The sequence below is a fragment of the Neovison vison genome, chromosome 12 (assembly GCF_020171115.1).
Source record: "Neovison vison isolate M4711 chromosome 12, ASM_NN_V1, whole genome shotgun sequence".
NCBI lineage: Eukaryota > Metazoa > Chordata > Mammalia > Carnivora > Mustelidae > Neogale > Neogale vison.
The window spans coordinates 133767648-133791634 of record NC_058102.1 but is presented as its reverse complement, the minus strand read 5'-3'; the positions used below and the strand labels follow the sequence as shown (position 1 = coordinate 133791634).

The window sequence follows — 23987 nt, the reverse complement described above, 5'->3', positions numbered from 1 at the left end:
TCATATTTTACATTAATCTAAAAACACTTATATTTACCTGCACGTATTACCTGAAAACTCTCAAAAAAACATTCTTTTTTTAAAAAAAGGAATTTTTTTAAATTTTAAAATTTTTAATTTATTAAATTCACTAAATTTATTATTTTAATTGTTTATTTTATATCTAGTCATTTATAAAATTTTATTTATAATAATTTATTTATATCTAATCATTTTAAATTTATTACTTATTTAATTAGATTTATTTTTTAATTTTAAAATTTTTAAGTATTTTTGAGAGAGTGAGCGAGAAAGAGCACATGAGCAGGAGCAGAGGGGGAGGGACAAAAAGACTCCCTTGCTGAGCAGGAAGCCTAATGGCGGGGCTTGATCCCAGGACCCTCACAACCTGAGCCAAAGGCAACCCCTCAACCAACTGGGCCACCCAGCAGCCCCCAGAAAACATCCTTTAGAATGGGTATTCAAATGACAGAATGTCCTACCATAAGTAATTATCAAGTAATAAACTTTTTAAAAAGAAAATACAACTGGAGAGAAAAGAGGACATAGAAAAAACTGGTCTTCTGAGACATCAAGTAAGGACCACAAATAGGGCGGAATGAAACATTACCATTACACAGAGATAATAATAAAGCTTGTTACTAGAATTAGACTTACACTGATCAAACTTTATTTTATTGAGATACCATTTCAGAATTTCTGTTCGACCTTTTACATCTGGTCTTGGAACTGTAACTTGCATGTCAAAACGACCAGGACGTATTAAGGCACTAAAGGGAGATTATGAGAAGAAAATACAAATTAATACTCTGAGTACTGAAGGTCAAGTTAAATAGGACTGACGCTCTGAAGAAAAGATGGAAAGATAATGGCAACCAGAAGTTGGATGGAGTTTTGTTTCTTATTTCAATTCCAGGACAGCCAACATACAGTGCTATGTTAGTTTCAGGTGCACAGTACAGTGATTCGACAATTCCACACGTCACCCACTGCTCATCACAAGTGCGCTCCTTCATCCCCATCACCTATTCCAGCCTAGACGGGCATTCTGAATATAAATATTCAGAGAACTCCAGTAAAACATGGCTCAAGTAACAGTGTCAATAACCAGAAGGCAGAACAAGGGTTGATAGAGATAGATAACAGGCAAGCCTCATAAACAAAAGCATGCAAGCTAGTCGCTCTAGGAACAATAATTCTACAGCAGTCCATTATGAGAGCTACACTGTGACCGCTTCCTATCACAACTGCTGTAAGTACAGAATGTTAAACCACAGACTTAGGCGAAGATTACAAAAAACTATTAGAGCAAATTAAAATAGGAATACTTTCTATGGCAAAATCAAAAATTTAAAACTATAATAAATTTTATTTTAACCCACTGAGCCACCCAGGCGCCCCATTCCAGTGGTTTTTAACATAGTCAGAGTTGTGCAATTACCAAAAATCTAACTTAAGAATATTTTTATTCTCCCACTCCAAAAAGAAACCCCATAGCCACCAACAGTCACTCTCCATTCTTTCCTCCTTCTGGAAGCCACTTATCTACTCTCTGTTGCTACCGATTGGCTGATTCTGGACATTTCACATAAACAGAATCATATGTGATGTTTGGTGATGGGCTTCCTTCTCTTTTCAAGTTCATCTACGTTTCAGTACGCACTGGTACTTGTCAAAAAAAGTATTTTAATACATACTTATCTAATGCCTCTGGGAAGTTTGTGGCTCCTATTATGATAACTCCTTCATTGGGTTTAAAGCTGGTAAAAAAGAAGAAAAGTAACATTTCACTCAAAATTAAAACAACACACATTTAGAAATGCTCTACACAAAACTATCACTAAATTTAGTAACAGTAAAGAAAAGCGACTGATCCTTTTTATACTCAAAGTGATAAGACATCTCTATTTTTTACGAAGAACAATGTTACTACGCCAGTACACTTTAATAAAACTGCTAACAATACATCACAAAGTCATCTATGATTACATGCCTTCCCGGTATTTGCTCTACTTAGGAAGACATGACCTGACAGAAAAGGCTAGGGAACCTGACTAATTTGTGAAAAATTATTCTCAAGCTAACCAATTCAAATTATTTGCTCCTAGACTTCCCGTTTGGTTCCAAAAGGTCATATGTGGTTTTAAGAAGTCCTTCCTTCTCTCAAAGCAACCCCATCTCTTGCTCTTTATATTTTAAGAACTAATGCAAACTTTTATTTTTTAAGAGGGTTTTTTTTTTAAAGATTTTATTTATTTATTTGACAGAGAGATCACAAGTAGGCCGGAGGCGGGCAGAGAGAGAGGGGGAAGCAGGCTCCCCGCTGAGCAGAGAGCCCAATGCAGGGCTCGATCCCAGGACCCTGAGATCATGACCTGAGCCCAAGGCAGAGACTTTAAACCACTGAGCCACCCAGGAGCCCCTGATGGAAACTTTTAATCTACCACAACACTAAAATTGAGTCACAAACTGTAGGAACCAGCAAACACTCTTTACGTCTCCAGACTAGTATTTTCAGTAGGAACCATCACTTTCCTATCATGCTACAATCAGTAAAAAAAAAGTACAGAGATCACCAATTAAGAAGAGTTGATACCTCAGTCACCCCATTAGGAATGGAAAGAACACAATACAGAGAATCCAGCTTGTCTTGACTTCCTGCACAGGGACTACTCCGTTGCCTACATTTTTTCCTCTTTCTTTCTTTTTTTTTTTAAGATTTTATTTTAAAGTAATCTCTATACCCCACGTGGGGCTCAAATGTACAACTCCGAGAGGAAGAGCTGCATGCTCCACTGACTTAGCCAGATGCCCCGCTATTTCTCCAATGTTCCCAAATATATTACCATATCCCAAAGACAGATGAAGATTCAATTACCCATCCATTTCAGCAAGAAGCTGATTTATAGTCTGCCTTGAATATGGATGCATTGGAGACTCAATTCGTTTCCCACCAACAGAATCTAATTCATCAATAAATATAACACAGGGAGCATTTGCTTTTGCTTCCCCTAGGAAAAGAGAAAAGATACAAGTAAGTTTAATGAAATGAATGTTTTTTGAATAAAATCATGTAAGTATTAAAAACCTGTAAGACTGTCAAAGGCAACAAAAGACATTCATTAAGGAAAAAGTACATAAAATGAGATCTCTTTCTTTCTTTTAAAACTGATTTAAGAACGGTAGCCTCAGGAAAAAAACTGTACCATACAAAATGATATATAATAAAAACAACTGTGTATTCATTCTTTTGACTGTACAAGCTACAATCAGATCTGAGGCTAACTATTCCTTAATTACATACTACTGAATTAATGAGTAAGATAAAAAGGACAACAACAGAAAACCCAGCTTTTTAACAGGCCCCAACCTCATCTAACACTTCTAGCTCCTCTATTGGGGGTTAAGTACAGTTCTGTTTTAGATGACACATTAAATTACCTAAAACCAAAACCCCACAATGGTGAGGTCAGCTATCAGTCATAATGGAATAGGAAATAAAGGGTAAGTATCCCTTTACCCCAAAAATTAACAAAATTTTGTATTGTATGAAAGATACATTAAAACGTACTAAATAGATTTCTGATACGGCTGGCTCCCACACCCACAAACATTTCATCAAATTCTGATCCAGAAGCATAATAAAAAGGAACATCAGCTTCTCCAGCCACAGCTCGAGCAAGAAGTGTCTTTCCTGTCCCTGGTGGTCCAACTAAAAGTATTCCTAAAAGAGAAAACAAATTCACTGATTCAACTTAAAAAATAAAAATAAAACCTGATGTAAGCCTATGAAACAAACAGTTATTAATTAATGTATACATAATTTTGAGGTTGAAAGCACATGACTATTATTTTGAAACAAAGCAAAACATGTCTCTGGTTATGATTCACTTCAGGAACTTCTTCAAAACTAATTTCCCTCTACCATTCATAACTTGAGAGAATGTAACATAATAAGCTTGTCATTAAACAAGTAAGATAAAATTCACATAAACACAGATTAAAAGATTAAGCAACCAAATGTGACACATGACTCCTTGACTTCATGTTCTTCCATAAAAAACATATTTCCGAAACTCTGATGAAAGTTTGGACATCTGATGAAAATTTGAAAAAATTCCAGAGTACAAGATATTAAGGAAATAGTATTTAATTTTATTTGGTAGGATAAATTATTCTCTTTAGGATAATGTCCTTAGTCTTAGGTGACACATATCAAAGTATGCAGAGGTAAAGTAGTTCATTTCTACACCTTTGTAACTTTTCCTATGTTCAAAAATTTTCTTAACAGCAGTACGTTTTTCATAAGCTGGAGTAACAGATTTCTCTGGTCTCCATGACTTTTCATTTTTCATTTAAAAAGGCAAAAAAAAACCCCTGTATTATTGCTATATTTTAACATAAAAAACCCTTTTTAAAGGAAAGTTGTTGAAAAACACCCTTAAGACTACCCTTGTATTGCCATGTTATTGTCATTCTTAACTGGTTTAAGTGGTAGAATATATTTTTGTAACTGAGAATTTTCCCACAATTTTATAAAATATCCCTTGTGATTAGAAATAAAAGTGTTTAACTATTCTACAACTTTAAACCTTAAACTTTCTGATGTTATGGCACTGATTTTAATAAATGAATCCTAATTTGGGATGCCTGGGTGGCTCAGTTGGTTAAGCAGCTTCCTTCGGCTCAGGTCATGATCCCAGCGTCCTGGGATCGAGTCCCACACCGGGCTCCTTGCTCGGCAGGGGGCCTGCCTCTCCCTCTGCCTCTGCCTGCCTCTCTGTCTGCCTGTGCTCTCTCCCTCTCCCTCTCTCTCTCTCTGATGAATGAATAAAATCTTAAAAATAAATAAGTAAATAAATGAATCCTAATTTAGCAGAGATTTATACCAACACTTTTATACATTGCTGAACATTGTCAGTAGAGATAGTGGGCGGTTTAGAAACAAACCTTAAATATGAGTGCCACCTTTAACTTACCAATTCCATTTCTAGAATTAGAATCCAGAATAATGAATAAATAAATGAGTTAACCTAGAATTTATTCTAAAGAGATAATTAAGGATGTAGGCAAAGCCTTGAGATAGTAAGATGATCACCACAGTGCTTATTTTATTATTTTAATTAAAAATGTCTGAGTATAGTTGACACACAGTTATATTAGTTTCAGGTGTACAACATAGTGATTTGACAAGTTTAATTATGCTGTGCTCACAAGTTTAGCTACCCTCTGTCACCATATAACACTATTACAGTATCACTGACTGTATTTCCTATGCCTTTTACTCCTCTGACTTACTCATTCGACAACTGAAAGCATGTTTCTCTGTTTCCTCTTCATACATTTTGCCCAGCCCTCACACTGCTAATTTTAACCACAAAACATTGGACACTGCAAAACACTGGAAACTGTAAAAGTTTAATGTAAGTGATTACGGTATAGCATGATCACATAATCCAAACACCACAAAGTCATTACAATCTTGTACCCAATTCCAGCATATGGTTTTCCCTCACACCAACAAATAATTCTCCAACACCAGTCAGGCACCCTAACATTCCAATCAACTCTGATGCTACCAACCTGGAGATAGCATCAAATATCCTAAGTTAAGGACTTCATCCCAAAAGACTGAAAAACACATACTAATCTGTGGAAAGTTCCGGCCCTCTTATCACATGGTTGATTCTCCTGGCAACCAGCTGCTAACCTTAGGTGTGCTCTAAAAGTCGGCTCATTAATGGAAGAGAAATCTATTGCTGTCATCAGTATAACACTACAAGCAATGGAACTAAGACTAAATATATATTTCTACTTATAAATCACAACAGTCATTAAGAGAGAAAAACGTCAAAGACAAATAGGACTATTCCACAAATTAGTACGTTTTAAGGTCATGAAAGATCCACACCCACTCCCATAATAACGGAGTGAGGAGGGGAGCCTGGGTGACTGAATCAGTTAAACATGAGACTTCAGCTCACCTCATGATAGGGTCGTGAGACTGATCCCAGCATGGGGCTCTACACTCAGTGCACAGTCCGCTTCAGAGTCTCTCCCTCTGCCCTCCCCCTCACCGGCTCCAGCACTTGCACGTGTGCTCACTCACTCTCTCTCAAATAAATAAGTAAATAAATGAATAGGCTAAACAACTTTTTCAGATTGAAGAAAAATCAAGGGGTGCCTAGGTGGCCCAGGCAGTTAGGCAGCAACTCTTGATTCTGACTCAGGTCATGATCCCTCTGATTGAAGATTCTCATTCTCTCTCTCCCTCTGCCCCTCCCCACTGCCTGCTCTCTCTCTCTCTAAAATAGTTTTTTAAAAAAGATTAAAGAAAAACTAAATGTGTAAACCTGGATTGAGTCTTAAACATGGATTTGGGGTGGGGGATGGGAAGACCTCACTACAAAAGGTATTAATAAGAGAAATGCAGAAATTTGAATATAACTAAATTTCATCATTAATTCTGGAACCGTGTGAAATTTCCTGACTTTATAATAACTATACTGGAGTTATGTAATAGAATATTCTTATACTTTAGGAGATATATAATGAGGTATTTGGGGTTAAAGGAGCATGGTATCTACGATTTACTTTTTTTTTTTTTTAAAGATTTTTATTTATTTATTTGACAGACAGAGATCACAAGTAGGCAGAGAGGCAGGCAGAGAGAGAGGAGGAAGCAGACTCCCTGCTGAGCAGAGAGCCCGATGCGGGCCTCGATCCCAGGACCCTGAGATCATGACCTGAGCCGAAGGCAGAGGCTTTAACCCACTGAGCCACCCAGGTGCCCTACGATTTACTCTTAAACAGTTTAAAAATACATTTATTTAAGAAAGTGAGCAAATGAGACAAAGTCCTAAAAAACTACTGAGTTTGGTTAAGAGTACAGAGAGTTCTCTGCACTATTCTCACAATTTAAAATCTGAAATTGTAATAAAATTCAAAATCCCCCTCCTCTCAAAACCAGGTTACACATGGTATGTTTGGGATGAAGACTTATTTATAAAATAGCCAATAAGAATTAAATGTTAAGCTTTTAAGTTGGTAAAAATTAGCAATGGATTATAGTATTTTTTTTTTTTTAAATGTCAAGTCATGGATAAAGGAAAAGGACCTTACCTTTTGGAAGTTTACCTCCAAGCACAGTAAATTTTTGTGGATTTTTCAAGAATTCAACAACCTCCTGTAATTCCTGTTTAGCTTCCTCCACCTAAAATGACACAATTTATCAAATGATTATAAATAAGGCCTCCTCTTTGAAAATAATAAATTGAACTGGAAATTAACTAGAAGACTCCCTTACAAATGCACACACAAAAGGGTTTACACCCAACTCCTTTCGCCAATTAAACGGTCTCTTTCAATATCTCAACAAAAAAATATTCCTAACTTCTTAAATTTTTGAGAAAGAGTGTTTCCCCAGTTAACAAGGACTTATATTTACAACTCTAGTTAAATGTGTCAGCGGCATTTGACATAAACACAAAGACTCACAAGTTTCAAATCCAGAACTTTTGACCAGGTTTATAAGCTTCAGGGCAAATTATGTGGGCTTAATACATATCAATGAAAAGGGAGTCTGTGTGTTTAAGTTATAACATTACTTTATGATTAACTATTAGATTATTTTCATTTTAAGGAATTACGACTAGATCGTAAATGACTTAGTTCCTTAAAATGTCAGAGGATGGAGACTATAATTAAGCTAAAATTAAGCTTTAGTGTATGGATTAAAATTAAGCTAAAATTAAGCTATAGTGTACGGCTATTGTTTTACAAATGGTTGTAGCAAAAAAAGTTTAAATGATTTAATCCCAGGCTGCCTGGGTGGCTCATTCATTAAGCGTCTGCCTTCGGCTCAGGTCATGATCCCAGCATCCTGGGATCGAGGCCCGCATGGGGCCAAGCAGGAAGCCTGCTTCTCCCTCTCCCATTGCCCCTGCTTGTGTTTACTCTCTCGCTGTGTATCTCTCCTTCAAATAAATAATATCTTTAAAAAAAAAAAGATTTAATAGCCCAATACAGAAATCACGTAGAATTAAGATCTCTCGCAAGAATAAAGCCCGATTTGGTCAACAAAGATGGCATGCAGAATATTAGCTCAACTTTAAAAACTCTGATTTAAGATTAAGAAATCTGCCTGTCAGGGCCGCCCAGGTGGCTCAGTCAGTTAAGCGTCTGCCTTTGGCCCAGGTCATGGTTTCAGGATCCCAGGACTGACTCCCACATCCGGCTCCTGCTCAGTGGGGAGGTCTGCTCCTCTCCCAGCTTAGCTGTCTTTTGCTCACTTTCTCTCAATAAAATCTTAAAAGGAAAAAGCAGCTGCCTAACAGAAATTAGTTAGCATACAACAAATAACAAATATAAATATTTAGAGCCAGAATGGTATCAAAGATGAGTGCAGAAGACCAGATATTAAATAACAGGGGTGGCAGTATGCTGAACTGGAAAGCAAAGACCCTTAGAGAGGAAAAACCACCATGACTTGGCTCTACCACAGAATATAGACCTTGTGTTCCAGACTTAAATTTTTCAAGGAAAACAAAACAAAACCAGACATCTATCAATTTAAATTAAAAGCACATTTATGTGTGTACTTTATGTATTTATTTTAAATTACACTGGTGTAATAATAGGCTTGCAGCCAATTTGCAACACTATATTAGACAACTTTAAATAGTTCTCAGTAGGGAAAAAAAGGACTCAAGTACATGGGTTAGGGTTAAAAAAGAAACTACCTGACAAGAAGTGTACTAAAACATGAAAAATCTCTGGGCTGACGGGCATTATGAAAATCTAGGATTAAACTCATGATTCTCTTAGATTCCTAGATCATTTTCTAGGACTTTCTCTCGGAAGTATACAATTGTTAAAGAGTAAACGAGTTTTGGGGCGCCTGGGTGGCTCAGTGGGTTATGCCTGCTACTGCCTTCGGTTCAGGTCATGATCTCAGGGTCCTGGGATCAAGTCCCCCATTGGGTTCTCTGCTCAGCAAGGAGCCTGCTCCCCGCACCCCCCCCCCGCCTCCCTCTCTGTCTACTTGTGATCTCTGTCAACTTGTGATCTCTGTCAAATAAATAAATAAATAAAATCTTTTTAAAAAAAAAAAAAAAAGAGTAAACGAGTTTTTTAATTAGGCTTAGAACGGTCTTCGAAAGATACTGATTAAATTATTAAAACTTAATAAAATGTTTGTAAAGTTAACATTTCTAAGTTCTGTCCACTCGTAAGGAGAAATACATACATATGTTCACCAAGAAACATAAAAAATATTCACAAGACCACTCTTTCGGCCAAAACTAGAAACAACCCAATGGAGAATACACAATATTGTGATTCACAGAATGCTATGCAATGTGGATGGATGAAGTAAAACTTCATGTAAAAACATGGATGGATCTCATAAACATCAAGTTGAATGAAAGAAGCCATATACACTACATGTATTATGCTTATGTAAAGTTCAAACACAGGCCAATTAATACATGTTATGAGACGGAACAACGATACGCTTGCAGTAGGAAGAAAGGGACACTATGAAGTTTCTGGTAATATTTCATTTCCTGGGCTGGGTGCCAATAATATACTGAGTTCACTGTGTGAAAACTTACTAAGGTACAGATTTGTGATTTGTACAGTTTTGTGTGAATGCTAAGCTTCAAAATTTATGTTTATAAAGAGATCTGAGGGGCGTCTGGGGGGCTCAGTCAGTAAAGCAGCTACCTTTGGCTCAGGTCACGATCTCGGGATCCTGGGATCAAGCCCTACATCAGGCTCTCTGCTCAGTGGGGAAACTGCTCCTCCCTCTCCCTCTGCCACTCCCTCTGCTTGTACACTCTCGCACACTCTCTCTCAAATAAATAAATAAATAAAATCTTAAAAAAAAAAGTACCCTCCAAAAAATAAAAAAAAATATGTATATAAAAAGATATCTGGCCCTTTATCTATTAAAATACTTTTTTTAAATATTCAAAGATATCCATATACTAAAAGGCGGCCAAAAAACATTTGGTCAAGGTAAAAACTAAACTTACATTTCCTCTGCCCAAACTTCGTGTCAAGAAAATACCCAACTGAGGTATATAAAATCTATATAGAAGAATATAGTTTGGGATCAAGGCAATGAATGAAGGTATAAAAGCCCTTATTAGTATTTTTATGGCAACTATATATAAAATTACTCCTCTATAACCGGAAATTCTAGGTAAGGAAATGAAATTCCTATACTAGCTCTTTAAGAGTCGGTAAAACTGATCACAGGTACCACCTACTAACCCACCTATTTTGGTAAATGTTAAAAATTAAACTGGTCTATATAAATTTAGAATCTATAATGATGATGGCAATATAAAATTGTAACTAATTATATTTGTTTAGATTAGGACAGAAAACTTTGTGATAATCTACAAACTTTGTGATGAGCCCTTTCTAGTATTCTCAATACGTCTTCTTTAGCTTCATAATCAGAATGGGACTCATTCCGAAAGAAGTGTAGTCTATTGAGTACTGAAGTATATGCACTGCAAGGAGAAAGGAAGAATGCCTTGCTGACCATAATCTCAGCACAGGTTCAATGGAGAGCAGGCTGACTACGCATCTTAAAATGGGCAGGGCCCTCTGCACTCATCAGTTTTCAAATACTCACCACACCAACATCTTCCTCAATTATTCTCTTTTCACAATTCCAACAGGGTTCACAGCTGTTTAAATTGCCAATGGAAGGGAAGGACTACTTGGTATAAAATTATCATAGTGACTCCTGATACTTTATTCCCTAATAGTTGAGGTTGTGAAAATATTTATGCATAGATAGGGAACATAGTGTGGAAAGAATAGGTGCTCTCATTCTACTCCATATTAAAGTGGACTTTTGACTGGTCAAACAAGTCAGGCACGTTAATTCTCAGGATCTTTGCTCTCTCTCTCTCTCTTCCTCTGGCTAGAAGTGTCCTTTGCTAAAATACATACATGGTTTAGGCACACCTGGCTGGCTCAGTCAGTAGAGCATGTGATTCTTGATCTCATGGTTAAGTCTGAGTCCCATGTTGGGTGTAGAGATTACTTAAAAATAAAATCTTAAAAAAAAAAAAAATACATGCATGGTTTACTCCATCATCTTCAAATATTCACTCAAATGTCACCTTCTCAATCAATCAGACACTGAATATCCCCATTTAAAACTGTAATCTTTCTCTCAAAATTCCCAATCTTCTTCACGCCACTCCATATTTTTCCCATAAGACTTCATCACATTTGAACATACTCTATTATTTCCTTATATGAAATATCATGGTTTAGTTTCTGTTAGAAATGACAGCAGAGATTTATTTCTTCTGTCCCAATACCTAAAAGAGGGCTGGAGAATACGCAGTGAAGCTAAAACTTCCAAGGTTCTAATCATGGCTTCATTTTTTTCTAGGGTCCAGCCCCACCCAGGAGCCCACCAGAATGGCCTCATACAAATGACAGTGCCATCGCCCAGGAAATTCCAAGGGATTTAGAAGCCCTATGTCAGACATCAGCATCAAAGACCAAACTGCAGAAGCAAAGATGTACTTAGTACTCTTGTCATTTAGGGAATTACAAGAGTTTTAGTGCCTAGAACTGGAGGTAGAGACCAATATACATATTTTCTATTTTATACCTTTAAAATCAAATATTGGTCTTATATAATTAGATAATACTTGAAGACTGCAGGGTAAACTTTTTAACTTACTCCTTTAACATGTTCAAAGGTGACATTTTTCATCTGGACGGGATCTACTGCAGAGTCAAGCCCCGTTGTTGTCCGGAAGCGGACTAAGGAGAAAAAAAAATAATAATTGTTTATATATTTGATGGTTTCATAAAGTTTCAACCACCTTATTATTCAGACGTAAGAAAGTACAGAAAATTATATCTAAGTTTACATACATTAATTCATAGTGAAGTAAAGAACTACATCTTCCAGATTTCTAGATCATATTCAAGGAATAAATGACTCACATTAAAATGACATCTTTTTTTTTTTTTTTTAAGATTTATTTATTTGACAGAGACACAGTGAAAGAACGAACAAAAGCAGGGGGAATGGAAGAAGAGAAACAGGCTTCCCGCCGAGCACGGCATCTGATACTGGCTCGATCCCAGGACTCTGGGATCATGACCATAGCCAAAGGCAGACGCTTGGCGACTGAGCCACCCAGACGGTCCTAAAATGACATCTTTACACCTTCCAATTAAAATGAAAAATTATTTCCCTCTTCTCCTATAACATCTAACAAGAGAAATTTATTTATTTATTTATCTGATAAAGAGAGAGAGAGATCACAAGTAGGCAGAGAGGCAGGCAGAGAGAGAGGAGGAAGCAGATTCCCTGTTGAGCAGAGAGCCTGATGCAGGGCTCCATCCCAGGACCCTGGGATCATGACCTGAGCTGAAGGCAGAGACTTTTTAACCCACTGAGCCACCCAGGCGCTCCTAGTAAGAGAAATTTAAACCAATCATTCTCAAACTCAACTCTGCATAAAAAACACTTTAGAAATGTATTAATGCAAGTTCCCAGGCTATGACCCAGAAAAAGGCCCAGGACAGTTTGCATTTTTAACAATCACCCTAAATTATCCTGATACAACTGGCCAGGGATGCACACCATGAGATACACTGCCTTAAACCTAGCATAAAAACTGTCACTAGCGTTTTTTTTTTTTTAAAAAAAGGGCAAACCTCTGGGTGCCTGGGTGGCTCAGTGGGTTAAGCCGCTGCCTTCGGCTCAGGTCATGATCTCAGGGTCCTGGGATCAAGTCCCGCATGGGGCTCTCTGCTCAGCGGGGAGCCTGCTTCCTCCTCTCTCTCTCTGCCTGCCTCTCTGCCTACTTGTGATCTCTCTCTATCAAATAAATAAATAAAATCTTAAAAAAAAAAAAAAAGGGCAAACCTTAAAAGAGATTATTTCACTTTTCATGCAGCCTCCTCCTCTAGCGACTGTTATTACTTGCCCTCAGATGATCTATATCAGTAATGACATCATTAAGAATGACAGCGAAAGCTTGGAAAGACAGTAAAATACTTCAGATCAACTACAGGGAACTATTACAAAAACTTTCTTAAAACCTCTCCCCTTTGGTTAAACTTCTCTACTGAAAAGATGTAGTGAGTAAACAGAGCAATTTCCAATTTCCTCAGAAAAAGACAAAAGTACTGTCTTTAAGACAGAAATTTAGATGCAAAAAAAAAAAAGATCAGTAAGCAAAACTGAGTTTTGTTGAAAACACTTAACATACCAAGAATACACAGGTTGGCAGAGCAAATGTAATATAGTAATTCTACATTGGACAACAACAGTTTTAGCCCACTACATTGTTTATTTAAGGATCTATACAGAGGGACTTTATAAATTATGCAAATTAAATTTACAGCCAAACCACTTGAACCTTATAAAAAATTGTAAGGCAAGGCACTTCACATTTTGATATATATTTTTGTTTAACATAAGAAATTAAGAAACATAAAATAATAGCCAGAACTAACCCCACCCCTCCAATATCGATCATATGGTATCCCTACACTGGTTGTGTTTTGAAAATAAGGAGATAAAAGAAATAAGGAGACAAAAGAAAATAAGGAGACAATCTTTTTAGCTATAAAAAGATTATGGGAGCGCCTAGATGGCTCAGTCGGTTAAGCATCTGCTTTTGGCTCAGGTCATGATCTCAGGGTCCTGAAACTGAGCCCCACATCCGGCTCCCTGCTCAACGGGGAGCCTGCTTCTCCCTGTGCCTGCTGCTCCCCATGTTTGCACTCACTCTCTGTCAAATAAATAAAATCTTAAGGGAAAAAAAAAAAAAAGATTCTTCCTGGATGTTAAAATCTCATCTAAGGTTTGATGCCACAAAAAACTTAAAATATCTGGGGTAACATGCAAGTTCTGGGATGAAGTCCTAATCCAGACAAACTGTTTTTCTTTAATTGTTATTAGTTTTTTCTCTCAAGGTAACCAATCATAAAGAACATAGAAAACATGAGGTAAAAACTGAATAGCTGAGAAAGCAACAGGAACTACTTAGGATGGGCATTATTACTTCATTTTAGACTGGTCAACTGAGAACTATTGAGAATCACTTGAGGCAATTCTTAATTATATACTAAATTTATATATGTGTGTGTGTGTATATATAGATACATATATTTTTTTAAGATTTTATTTGAGATGGGGAGAGAGAAAGCACACAAGTGGGGGAAGGTGCAGATGCTTCGATCCGAGGACCCTGAGATCATGACCTGAACTGAAGGCAGATGCTTAACCAACTGAGCCACCCGGGAACCCCACATTTTTATATATTTATGTATTATATATAAATTTTTCATAAATTTATTAGTGTGTCTTTAAAATAGGGGACTATTTCACTTTGTATTGCTATTATAAAATTATTCCACATGTTTTTTAGATTTTATAATTGGACAGGTATAATTTTCTAGAAGTCTGGAAAACCAACCATTAACAGAAGCTAAGCTAACATTTTTGCTCTAACATAATCCTTAGAACATTAACAAAATATTATTTTCTCAAAATAAAACTTGAAATTCATACAGTGAAGGACCTTTTCTTGTAACCCACAAAGCAATGTAAATATAATGAGCCCTGATAATGCAGTTGGCATGTCACCATAACAGAGTAAAACTTTTCTACTTCAATGCAAAAAAACACCTCAAATTGACCCAATCTGTGAAGTGTTGACTTAGGAAAGAAAGGCCTAGACACCAGAACAGTAAATGCTGGGGTGCCCGGGTGGCTCAGTGGATTAAGCCTTTGCCTTCAGCTCAAGTCATGGTCTCAGGGTCCTGGGATGGAGCCCCACATCAGGCTCTCTGCTCAGCAGGGAGCCTGCTTTCCCCTCTCTCTCTGCCTGCCTCTCTGCCTACTTGTGATCTCTCTCTCTCTCTCTATCAAATAAATAAATAAAATCTTTAAAAAACAAAAACAAAACAGAAAATGCTTCTTCTCTCCTGCCTAAGGCAGACTATGAAAAAAAAGTCGAGTATTTATGGGACGCCTGGGTGGCGCAGTTGGTTGGACGACTGCCTTCGGCTCAGGGCGTGATCCTGGAGTCCCGGGATCGAGTCCCACATCAGGCTCCCAGCTCCATGGGGAGTCTGCTTCGCTCTCTGACCTTCTCCTCGCTCATTCTCTCTCTCACACTCTCTCTCAAATAAATAAATAAATTAATTAAAAAATCTTTAAAAAAAAAAAAAAAGTCGAGTATTTAAAAGATTGAAAATAAAAGTCAGATAAATAAAAAGAGCCTTTACCAGATAAAAATGGATTTTTTAAGAGTCCATAAATGCCAAACAGCAGCAGAACGAAGAGAATCAGACGAGTTCGTCTCAGAGAATCTGGAGGAGGAAAAGAAAGAAAAAAAAAACAACTTAAATCAAATAACAACAATGACAAATGACACCTCGATGAAAAGCAAGAATTAGGTTATTGACGGTATTTATATTCCATCAAATGCAATTTTGGAACCTGACATTCTTTTGTATAGTTGCCATAATTTCCTTTCAGCACCCTGTTATCAAAAACCTCATGATGGCACTCATGCTTCTGTCCTTGACTCTGGTTCTCATTTGAGAAAAGGGAGAGTGTCAACAGGTATTTCCATTTTGACACAGCTTAAGTTACAAATATAATGGAATATAACCAATGAAAAGGTGCATATGTGTTAGAAAAAGTATGTGTAACCACTTAAAGGTAGGACTATGACTTCCTTTTAGGTATTCTTCCCAAATATGGATGGTGTCTAATCAACTTACCATTGGTTTTTTGCGTTAGGGCTTGAGCTTTCAGAAAACCCTCTGCAAAACCAGTTTTAAATGCATCTTGGTGAGCTTCAGGTATATTTTTGGTTTTCATGAGTTTGTCCAAACTCTCAACATCTGATCCCCTGTCCCGCAACAGGAACCCCTAAATCCACAAACAAGGCATCAGTACTGACTTACTATATAGGTAATACTGCCCAATAATATAAAGATCGCTTACAAAAAAATCCTTTCAAAAATTCTAGAATTTCTAGTTTTTGTTTACCATCAGAAGAATTACACTAAGACTCAAAAATAAATTACTTAATCAACGGCAAGGAAACTAACCCTGGAATTTACACTTCCATCAGTCGATTAAGAAAGAAACTCTCTGTAAGAACACTATACTGAAAACAGTAGGTTGCCTGTGGACTCAGGGTTCCAATGGTTTGATGTTCACACTCCTTTGTATCTACTAGAGGAAAAACCTCATTAATTTATTAAATGTTTACTGAGTACCTTTTACAAACTTGGACTTGTGTAAGTTGTGAAAATGTAAAGATAAATAACCAATGATCAGAAAGAATGTCCTCAGTCTATTTGGGAGAGATAAACAAGTAACTAATTTTTTGAAATCATTTTGATATTATGTTAGAAGTTCTAGGTCTGGGAGCACCTGATTGGCTCAGTCAGTTAAGCATTCAATTTTTGGTTTTAGGTCAGGTCATCATCTCAGAGTCATGGGGTCAAGCCCAACATCAGGCTCTGAGCTCAGCAAGGAGTCTGCTGAAGATTCTTTCCCCTCTCTTTCCCTCCCCCACCTTGCTCCTCCTCTGGTCGCATGTATTCCCTCTCTCAAATAAAGATCTTAAAAAAAAAAAAAAAAAAAAAGAGGTTCTAGGTCTGGTGGTAAAATAAATACTATCTCAGAAGTCAAGAGAGGCATCACAGAGAATAGGATTTCTACACCACAGGGAACACAAAGCGTAAACAATGTGACAGAGCCATGAAATAACAGGCCTTAGCAGTCGGGAATGGCAAGCGATCTTGTATGACAGGACTTTATATGCCAAGAAACAAGCGGAGTAGAGATTCAGAGGGGGTGCCATATTTAAAGATGAGAACAGAAAAATGGTTGGCAGAGGCCAAATGGATACTACAGCAGCAGGAAACTGACAAGAAAGCAGGGGAATACAATTATTAATTAAAACATTTTAGACAGATGGTGGGTTGGTGGCAGTCTGGAGGCTGGACTAAAGATAAACAGGAGGCTAAGGGGTGCCTGGGAGGCTTAGTCAGTTAACCAGCCACTTCGACCTCCACTCAGGTCATAACAGCCAGGTCATGAGATCAAGCCTCACTGCTGAGCTCCACGCTCAGTCAGGCCCCACGCTTAGCAGAGTCTGCCTGAGATTCTCTCTCTTCCTCTCCCTACCCCTCCCACCAGCATGCATTCCCACGCACTCACTCTCAAATAAATTCTTTAAAAAAAATAAAGGCAAGAGGCTAAATGAACGATTATTAGAGTCCTTTAGGCAAGAAACTGTTACAGTCTATCTCTGCAGTGGAACTGGGGATGAAAAGAGACAGATCTAAGAAATATTTAAGAGGCTAGATGGATAGGACCTTAGTGATTAATGGATGTGATAGGAGAGAAAAGATGAACAAACCCAAGTTGATTACCAGGTTTCTAGCTTGGGCAGATGCTACTCATTAACACAGAGAATACACAGGTACGTGTGTAGGGACAAAAAACAAAAGGAGATGTCTAACAGGCCAAAGGAGAGACATGACTAGGACACTCACGAGAGTTGGAGGTGTAATAATTACATAGGTTATAAAATCAACTGACCAGTAAAAGAAGTCAGATATTGAATGTTCTCATTTTAATAATTTTTAAAAGACTGCTTTTTCAAACAACAAAATAATGTCTAATTACCTTCACAAATGATGGTGCTATATGCTGTGTCTCTGCCAATCGTTCAGAAGTGGACTGTAAACGTCGAGTTCTTGATTTCAAAGTTTTAAAACCCCGAGACTGTATGAAAACTGAATGGAACAGTATCAGATTTACTCCCCGTTGCAAATGCTTATAAGAAAAATACCTAGGATTCAAAACTGACACCAAGCCCATCATCCTAAGTTTATTATCTCACTTTTTAACATAGTTCTTCATCTGACACTTCACTCCTCTGGTAATTAAAGTCATTAAAATGGATTGAATCTATAAAATAACTTATAGTCTCTTGGTAATTTTAAAATGTGAAAAGAAAAAAACACCCACTGATGAATATCAAATAAAAGTCAGTGTCTAATTCCTCAAACCCCAATCCCACTTCCCAGAAGAGCCCACTGTTAATTTCATGACTGGGGCGCCTGGGTGGCTCAGTCAGTTAAGCATCAGACTCTTGATTTCAGCTCAAGTCTTGATCTCAAGGTTTTGAGTTCAAGCTTGCATTGGGTTCCACAATGGGCATAGAGCCTAATTCAAAAAAATGAAAAATAAAAGAATGAAAGCTTTAAAAAATAACTTCATGACTGAATTTCTATGTATTTAAATACATGCTCTTTCTACAAAAATAATACATAATTTTTTGCAATTATCTTCTTGCACTGAACAATCAATATATCACGGACATTTTTTAGAACAGACGAGACTACATTCAATTTAATGGCTGTTAATATTTTCCCAATTTATCAGATTTGAATATTCAACAACTTTCCTACCATGGACATTAGTTGTTTCCTGTTTTCTTATTGCTAAGAATGCTTCAGTTAAAATTCTTATACATATCACCTTTCAGCACATGTAGACTGAATTCTTTTTTTTTTTCCAATTTATTTATTTTCAGAAAAACAGTATTCATTATTTTTTCACCACACCCAGTGCTCCATGCAAGCTGTGCCCTCTATAATACCCACCACCTGGTACCCCCAACCTCCCACCCCCCCGCCACTTCAAACCCCTCAGATTGTTTTTCAGAGTCCATAGTTGTAGACTGAATTCTTAAAAGTGAAATGTGAGGTCTGAATTATTTAACACTAAGAAACTGCCCTCTAAAAGACTGTTACTGATTTATACACCACCAATGAAAAGGAGTAGCCTTTTCTCCACCTCCTTTCCAATCAGATTAATAAAAATTTTTAATTAAAAAAATCTTTTTAAAGATTTTATTTGTCGGGGCATCTGGGTGGCTCAGTGGGTTAAGCCGCTGCCTTTGGCTCAGGTCATGATCTCGGAGTCCTGAATCGAATCCCGCATCGGGCTCTCTGCTCAGCAGGGAGCCTGCTTCCTCCTCTCTCTTTCTTTGCCTGCCTCTCTGCCTACTTGTGCTCTCTCTCTCTCTGTCAAATAAATAAATAAATAAATATTTAAAAAAAAAAAAAAAAAAGATCTTATTTGTCAAAGAGCACAAGCAGGGCAAGCGACAGGCAGAAGGGGAAGCTGGCTCCCCACTGAGCAAGGAGTGCAATGCGGAGCTCGATCCCAGGACCTTGGGTTCACAACCTGCGCTTAACCAACTGAGCCACCCAGGCATCCATATAAATTTTTTAATTTGTACAAATCTGATAGACAAAAAGCAGTGTCTTGTTTTAATTTGTATTTCAGATTAGAAATGGGGGTAATTTTTGAAAAACTTCCACTTTTATTCAATATTTTCTTTAGTTAATTCAACACTCATAACCTTTCCCATTTTCATGTATAAAAAGGATGCATGTTATGTAAACTAACTTTAAGTCACATATATTTGAAATATTTAATGGTCTTTGTCTTTTGATACAGCAACTTATAAGGTTAAAATAGTCCTATCTTTTAATCTTTAGTGTTTTCTGCACTGTATTGATTAGAGAGCCTCACCCCCAAGCTGTGATTTTAAGAGAAGCCCCCCCGGGTGGCTCAGTCAGTTAAGTTGTCCAATTCTTAGTTTTGGAGCAGGTCCTGGTCTTGGGGTTATGGGATCGAGCCCTGCATCAGGCTCCATACTGAGCTTGGGGTCTGCTTGAGATTCTACCTCTCCCTTTCCCTCTGCCCCTCCTCTCTCTCTCTCTCTCTCCCTCTCCAAATAAAACAATTAAAAAAAAAAAAATGGAGTCTACTGACTTTTAACTTTGTTCAGACCATTACATATTTGGGACTTATTTAAGATTAAACTAAGATTAAATTAAATTAAATTAAATTAAATTAAATAAGATTCTCTTATGTCCAAGTTTATTTTTTATTTTTATATTTTATTTATTTATTTATTTATTTAAAGATTTTATTTATTTATCTGTATTTTTTATTTTTTTAAGTAATCTCTGCACCCAACTTGGGGCTTGAACTCACAACCCCAGATCAAGAGATGGATGTTTTACTAAGCCAACCAGGTGCCCCATTTTATTGTCAAGTTTAAAACCAACTTCTTGGTTTTCATAGCAAGTGTTTAGGGTTTTGAACAGGGTGGCAGTGAATTAATAAATCTGGGCATAAATTAAAACTGTCATAGTACGGAGTCCTTTCAAAGAGGATTATGGTATTCTCTCATTTTAGTTTACCCAGCTCTTTTATTTTGTTCTGTGAAGTTTCACAGGTGCGCATATATATATATATATATATATATACACACACACAGACACACACACATGTATATATATTACATTCAATATAATACTCGAATATTAATACAAACATTCCACATAATGTATATACATGTATGTGTGTACACATATGTATACATATATGTATATACACGTATGTAGAATATTTCTTGTGAGGACAAAAGATTAAATGGGCTTGGAAGAAACTATAAATAAAAGCTATTGCTAGAATATAAGAAAGAGATTGATTTTTATGCATTTATCTTATATGATACTAGAGTAGCCTTTCAGTTGATTTTTTTAAGTTTTCTGGAAACATATTACCTGGTAAACAAAGAACAATCATAATTTTGTCCCTTCCTTAAACTTCTATAACTCCTTTTTAATTATATTGTTTAAAACTTCCAAATTACTCTACAAAAACAGGCTACTACTATCTTATTTCCTATATTCCTAAGATCCTAATAGAGTTCTTTAATAAATTTTAAAACTTCCTATTCTAGTTCTTGACAACTTTGTAGGAGGTGTGACCATTAAAATCTATCACATGAATTTTTCATACATTGAAATAGTATTATTCTTTTCTAATCTATGAACATAAATTAACATACTTCCTAATATTAAATCACTCATATTCCTTATCATATTTTCAAGCACATTTATATACTTCCTTTTTCAGATTTTATTTACAATTTCTGTATTTACATTATTAGGTGAAACTGCAATCTATTATATCCTTTTCTACGATAACATTTTAGTATCAGTAATCTCGAGGAATAAACAAACAAGAATGAATGTTTAATCAATTTATTTTCTTTCTTATGTCCTAATAAATTACACAATGCCCTCAGCCATCAGCTGGCCCTCAACTCAAAGATTTTGATGTTGATTTTCACTGTGGTTCATTACTAATTGTCTGTAATTTGTTTCTCTTTCCTTCAACCACAAGACACTTACAAAAGTATCTTTAAATGTCCATAAAATTGGGAATTTTTTAAGTTATCCTTTCTGTTATTTGATTTCAATATTATGTGATCAGAGAACCTGACCCTGGGTTATAACTTTCTAAAAATGAAGAGCCTCCTTATTCCCTAATGAATGCTCAGTTTTTCTAAGTCTTCCATGCATATTTAAAAATATATCATCCTTCTTTAAGAATTCTTGTCTTCTGCATTGACCATTTCTTCAGGGCATTACTGGTCTCTGTGCCCTACGTGGCACCTCTCTTTCATGCTACAAGTTTTCTTCAACATGTGAAGATCTTGCTGTTCCAGTTATAATTGCAAAGAAAATGCAGTAATCAATACTGACTGTAGCTAGGTTTCCTCAAAACTAGCTAGGTGTTCAATACATTTATATTACAAAATATGGACTTATAATGAGTGAGTAGGGTACATTTAGTGCGTAATTCAAATCCATTATTTCTCTCCTTGGCCTCAATGCTCACACACAATCTTCAGAGATGGACTTCTCTACACACACACCCCCTTTATTAACAACAAGTCTTTTGCCAATTGTGGCATAAAAGTTACAAGCCCTATCTATTCTGGGACTGGCCCACTTTTGGCAATCTTTCAGTTCAACTGTTCACGAATCATCCACTATTACTGACTTGGAAATGGGTTTTTTCCCTAACTTCTACTGGAAATAATAGCACACACCTCTTTTGGGTCACTAAGTTCCATGAAGGTAGGTAACATATGTCTTTTCCATCTACAATTATCACTGTTACCTAACAGCTTTCACTAGTGTCTGGTATTAAATAAATGTAAATGCATGCATATTTGATTTTGCTATCAATGTGATGTCATCTATTTCTTACCTAATAGAAAGTCCTCAAATTTCTGGTCCACTGATGAAACCCCTCTGCTGTTGCTCTGACTTTTCCTACACTTTAAATTTTTTTTCTGTCATTGCAATTGATTGGAACAATTTTAAAAATGAAATTTTAAGAATACGGGGAAGTAAACAAACATGCTTAATTACGTTGAAGGTGTAGATAAATTCCCTAAGTCTGATTTACTGTGGCACTTATCATTCACATTCAAAATTCAGCTACTACGTATTTTCCCAACAAAAATCGGACATACCCAAACTAACTGACTCCAAATAATCTATCAGTTCTGCTTGTGAACTATGAGCTATAAATGACTGTTTATAAACATTAATATGATTAAGAAAGATAAATAAGAATCTGTTAAAGAAATCTATTTTTTGGGATGCCTGGGTGGCTCAGTGGGTTAAAGCCTCTGCCTTCGGCTCGGGTCATGATCCCGGGGTCCTGGGATCGAGCCCCATGTCAGGCTCTCTGCTCTGCAGGGAGCCTGCTTCCTCCTCTCTCTCTCTCTGCCTCTCTGCCTACTTGTGATCTCTGTCTGTCAAATAAATAAATAAAATCTTTAAAAAAAAAAAAAGAAAGAAATCTATTTTTTTTCCCCAAAATAAATGCAGTTGTTGTTTCATACCTGGCCAGCACTGAAGATCTGAACAAATACTTTTAAGAGTTCTTGAATGTTGTCTGTATAAGCAAGAGGAACGTAAAGTACTAAACATATCTAAGTAACCTGGAAGAAAATTGAAAAAAGTAAATTTTCCATTTACCAAGCTAAAAAAAAGGTCACAAAATGCAATAATTATATCAAATATTAGAAAGCAAAAGTATGAGCTTAGCCTTTTATTTGTTCATATGGCTTTGCTTTTAGGAGTTTTTAAAAATACTGCTAATCTAATTACAGTTCTTCATTGCATTACTACGATCTACCAGTTGTCCAACAGATTATCTTTTTGATCTGATATATGACTACAGCTGCCAAAGAAATTAAATTCAAACGACAAGGTAAAACACACGTGTTTACCTAAAGTTACTTTTAGTAAAGAGCACAAAGAGATAAAAAAAACTGCTACTTCCTAGGGACCATTTCAAAAATGCTAATAAATAATGTGATTTAACACTGTAAACCAGAAGCAGTCATCTTTCTCTCTCAAAGCTTCTGGTCACTGGGTTCGAAGACAGTTCCTCCCATAGCTGGAAGCCATCATCTTTGGTGGTCCTTCGAATTCCCAGAGTAGACTAATGGGTCCCATCCTACTTTACATTCGTGATTCTCGGGAGGAAGTAAATAGGACCAACAGAAAATGGTTCTCCTCTATCCCAATACCCCAGACAGAATGCAGGGATTTTCCTAGGAATCAACACAGCCCGTCCTAATACCTCTGCCTGCCTAAGCCAAGAAAACAGCTGGCAAGGAACCTTAAAAGGAAATGTAAATATGCCGACCAGAAGACCAACAGTAATGCTACTAAACTACACAGCTATGAGAGTGTGTAAAAATAAAAATTTTACTCTACTGAACACTTACTATGAGCCAAATAGCACAGTATGGGCTAAACAAACTATTTAGACTATTTCATTTGATCCTGCAAAGTGAGATAAGGAGTTTTTCCTCATGCTTCACATGAGAAAACAGCAGTCTGGGGACTAAAGTAAATGGCACAGCCACTCAGTGGCAGGAATGAGTTTGATCCTAGTCTATTCCTCACCCTTAACCACTCAGCCTGAGGACTTCTGTCAGGAAGGAGGCAGTATAACATTAAAATAGAAGCAGATTTTCAGTCCAAGCCCCCAAGCTCAA

The 23987-nt window shown here is 36.6% G+C and overlaps 1 protein-coding gene across 1 annotated transcript in view; it reads right to left on the bottom strand.

The window, feature by feature from the left end:
- The window catches only part of YME1L1 (YME1 like 1 ATPase), a 59524-nt gene that overhangs the window by 7737 nt on the left and 27800 nt on the right, over positions 1-23987 (bottom strand). The window contains exons 4-13 of the mRNA XM_044228856.1: positions 22821-22919; positions 17717-17826; positions 15793-15943; positions 15292-15375; positions 11720-11802; positions 7123-7213; positions 3572-3724; positions 2879-3011; positions 1698-1760; positions 658-770 (exon numbers count right to left, since the gene is read on the bottom strand). Of these exons, the coding sequence (XP_044084791.1) occupies positions 658-770; positions 1698-1760; positions 2879-3011; positions 3572-3724; positions 7123-7213; positions 11720-11802; positions 15292-15375; positions 15793-15943; positions 17717-17826; positions 22821-22919 (1080 nt within the window). The remainder of the gene's footprint in view (positions 1-657; positions 771-1697; positions 1761-2878; positions 3012-3571; positions 3725-7122; positions 7214-11719; positions 11803-15291; positions 15376-15792; positions 15944-17716; positions 17827-22820; positions 22920-23987) is intronic.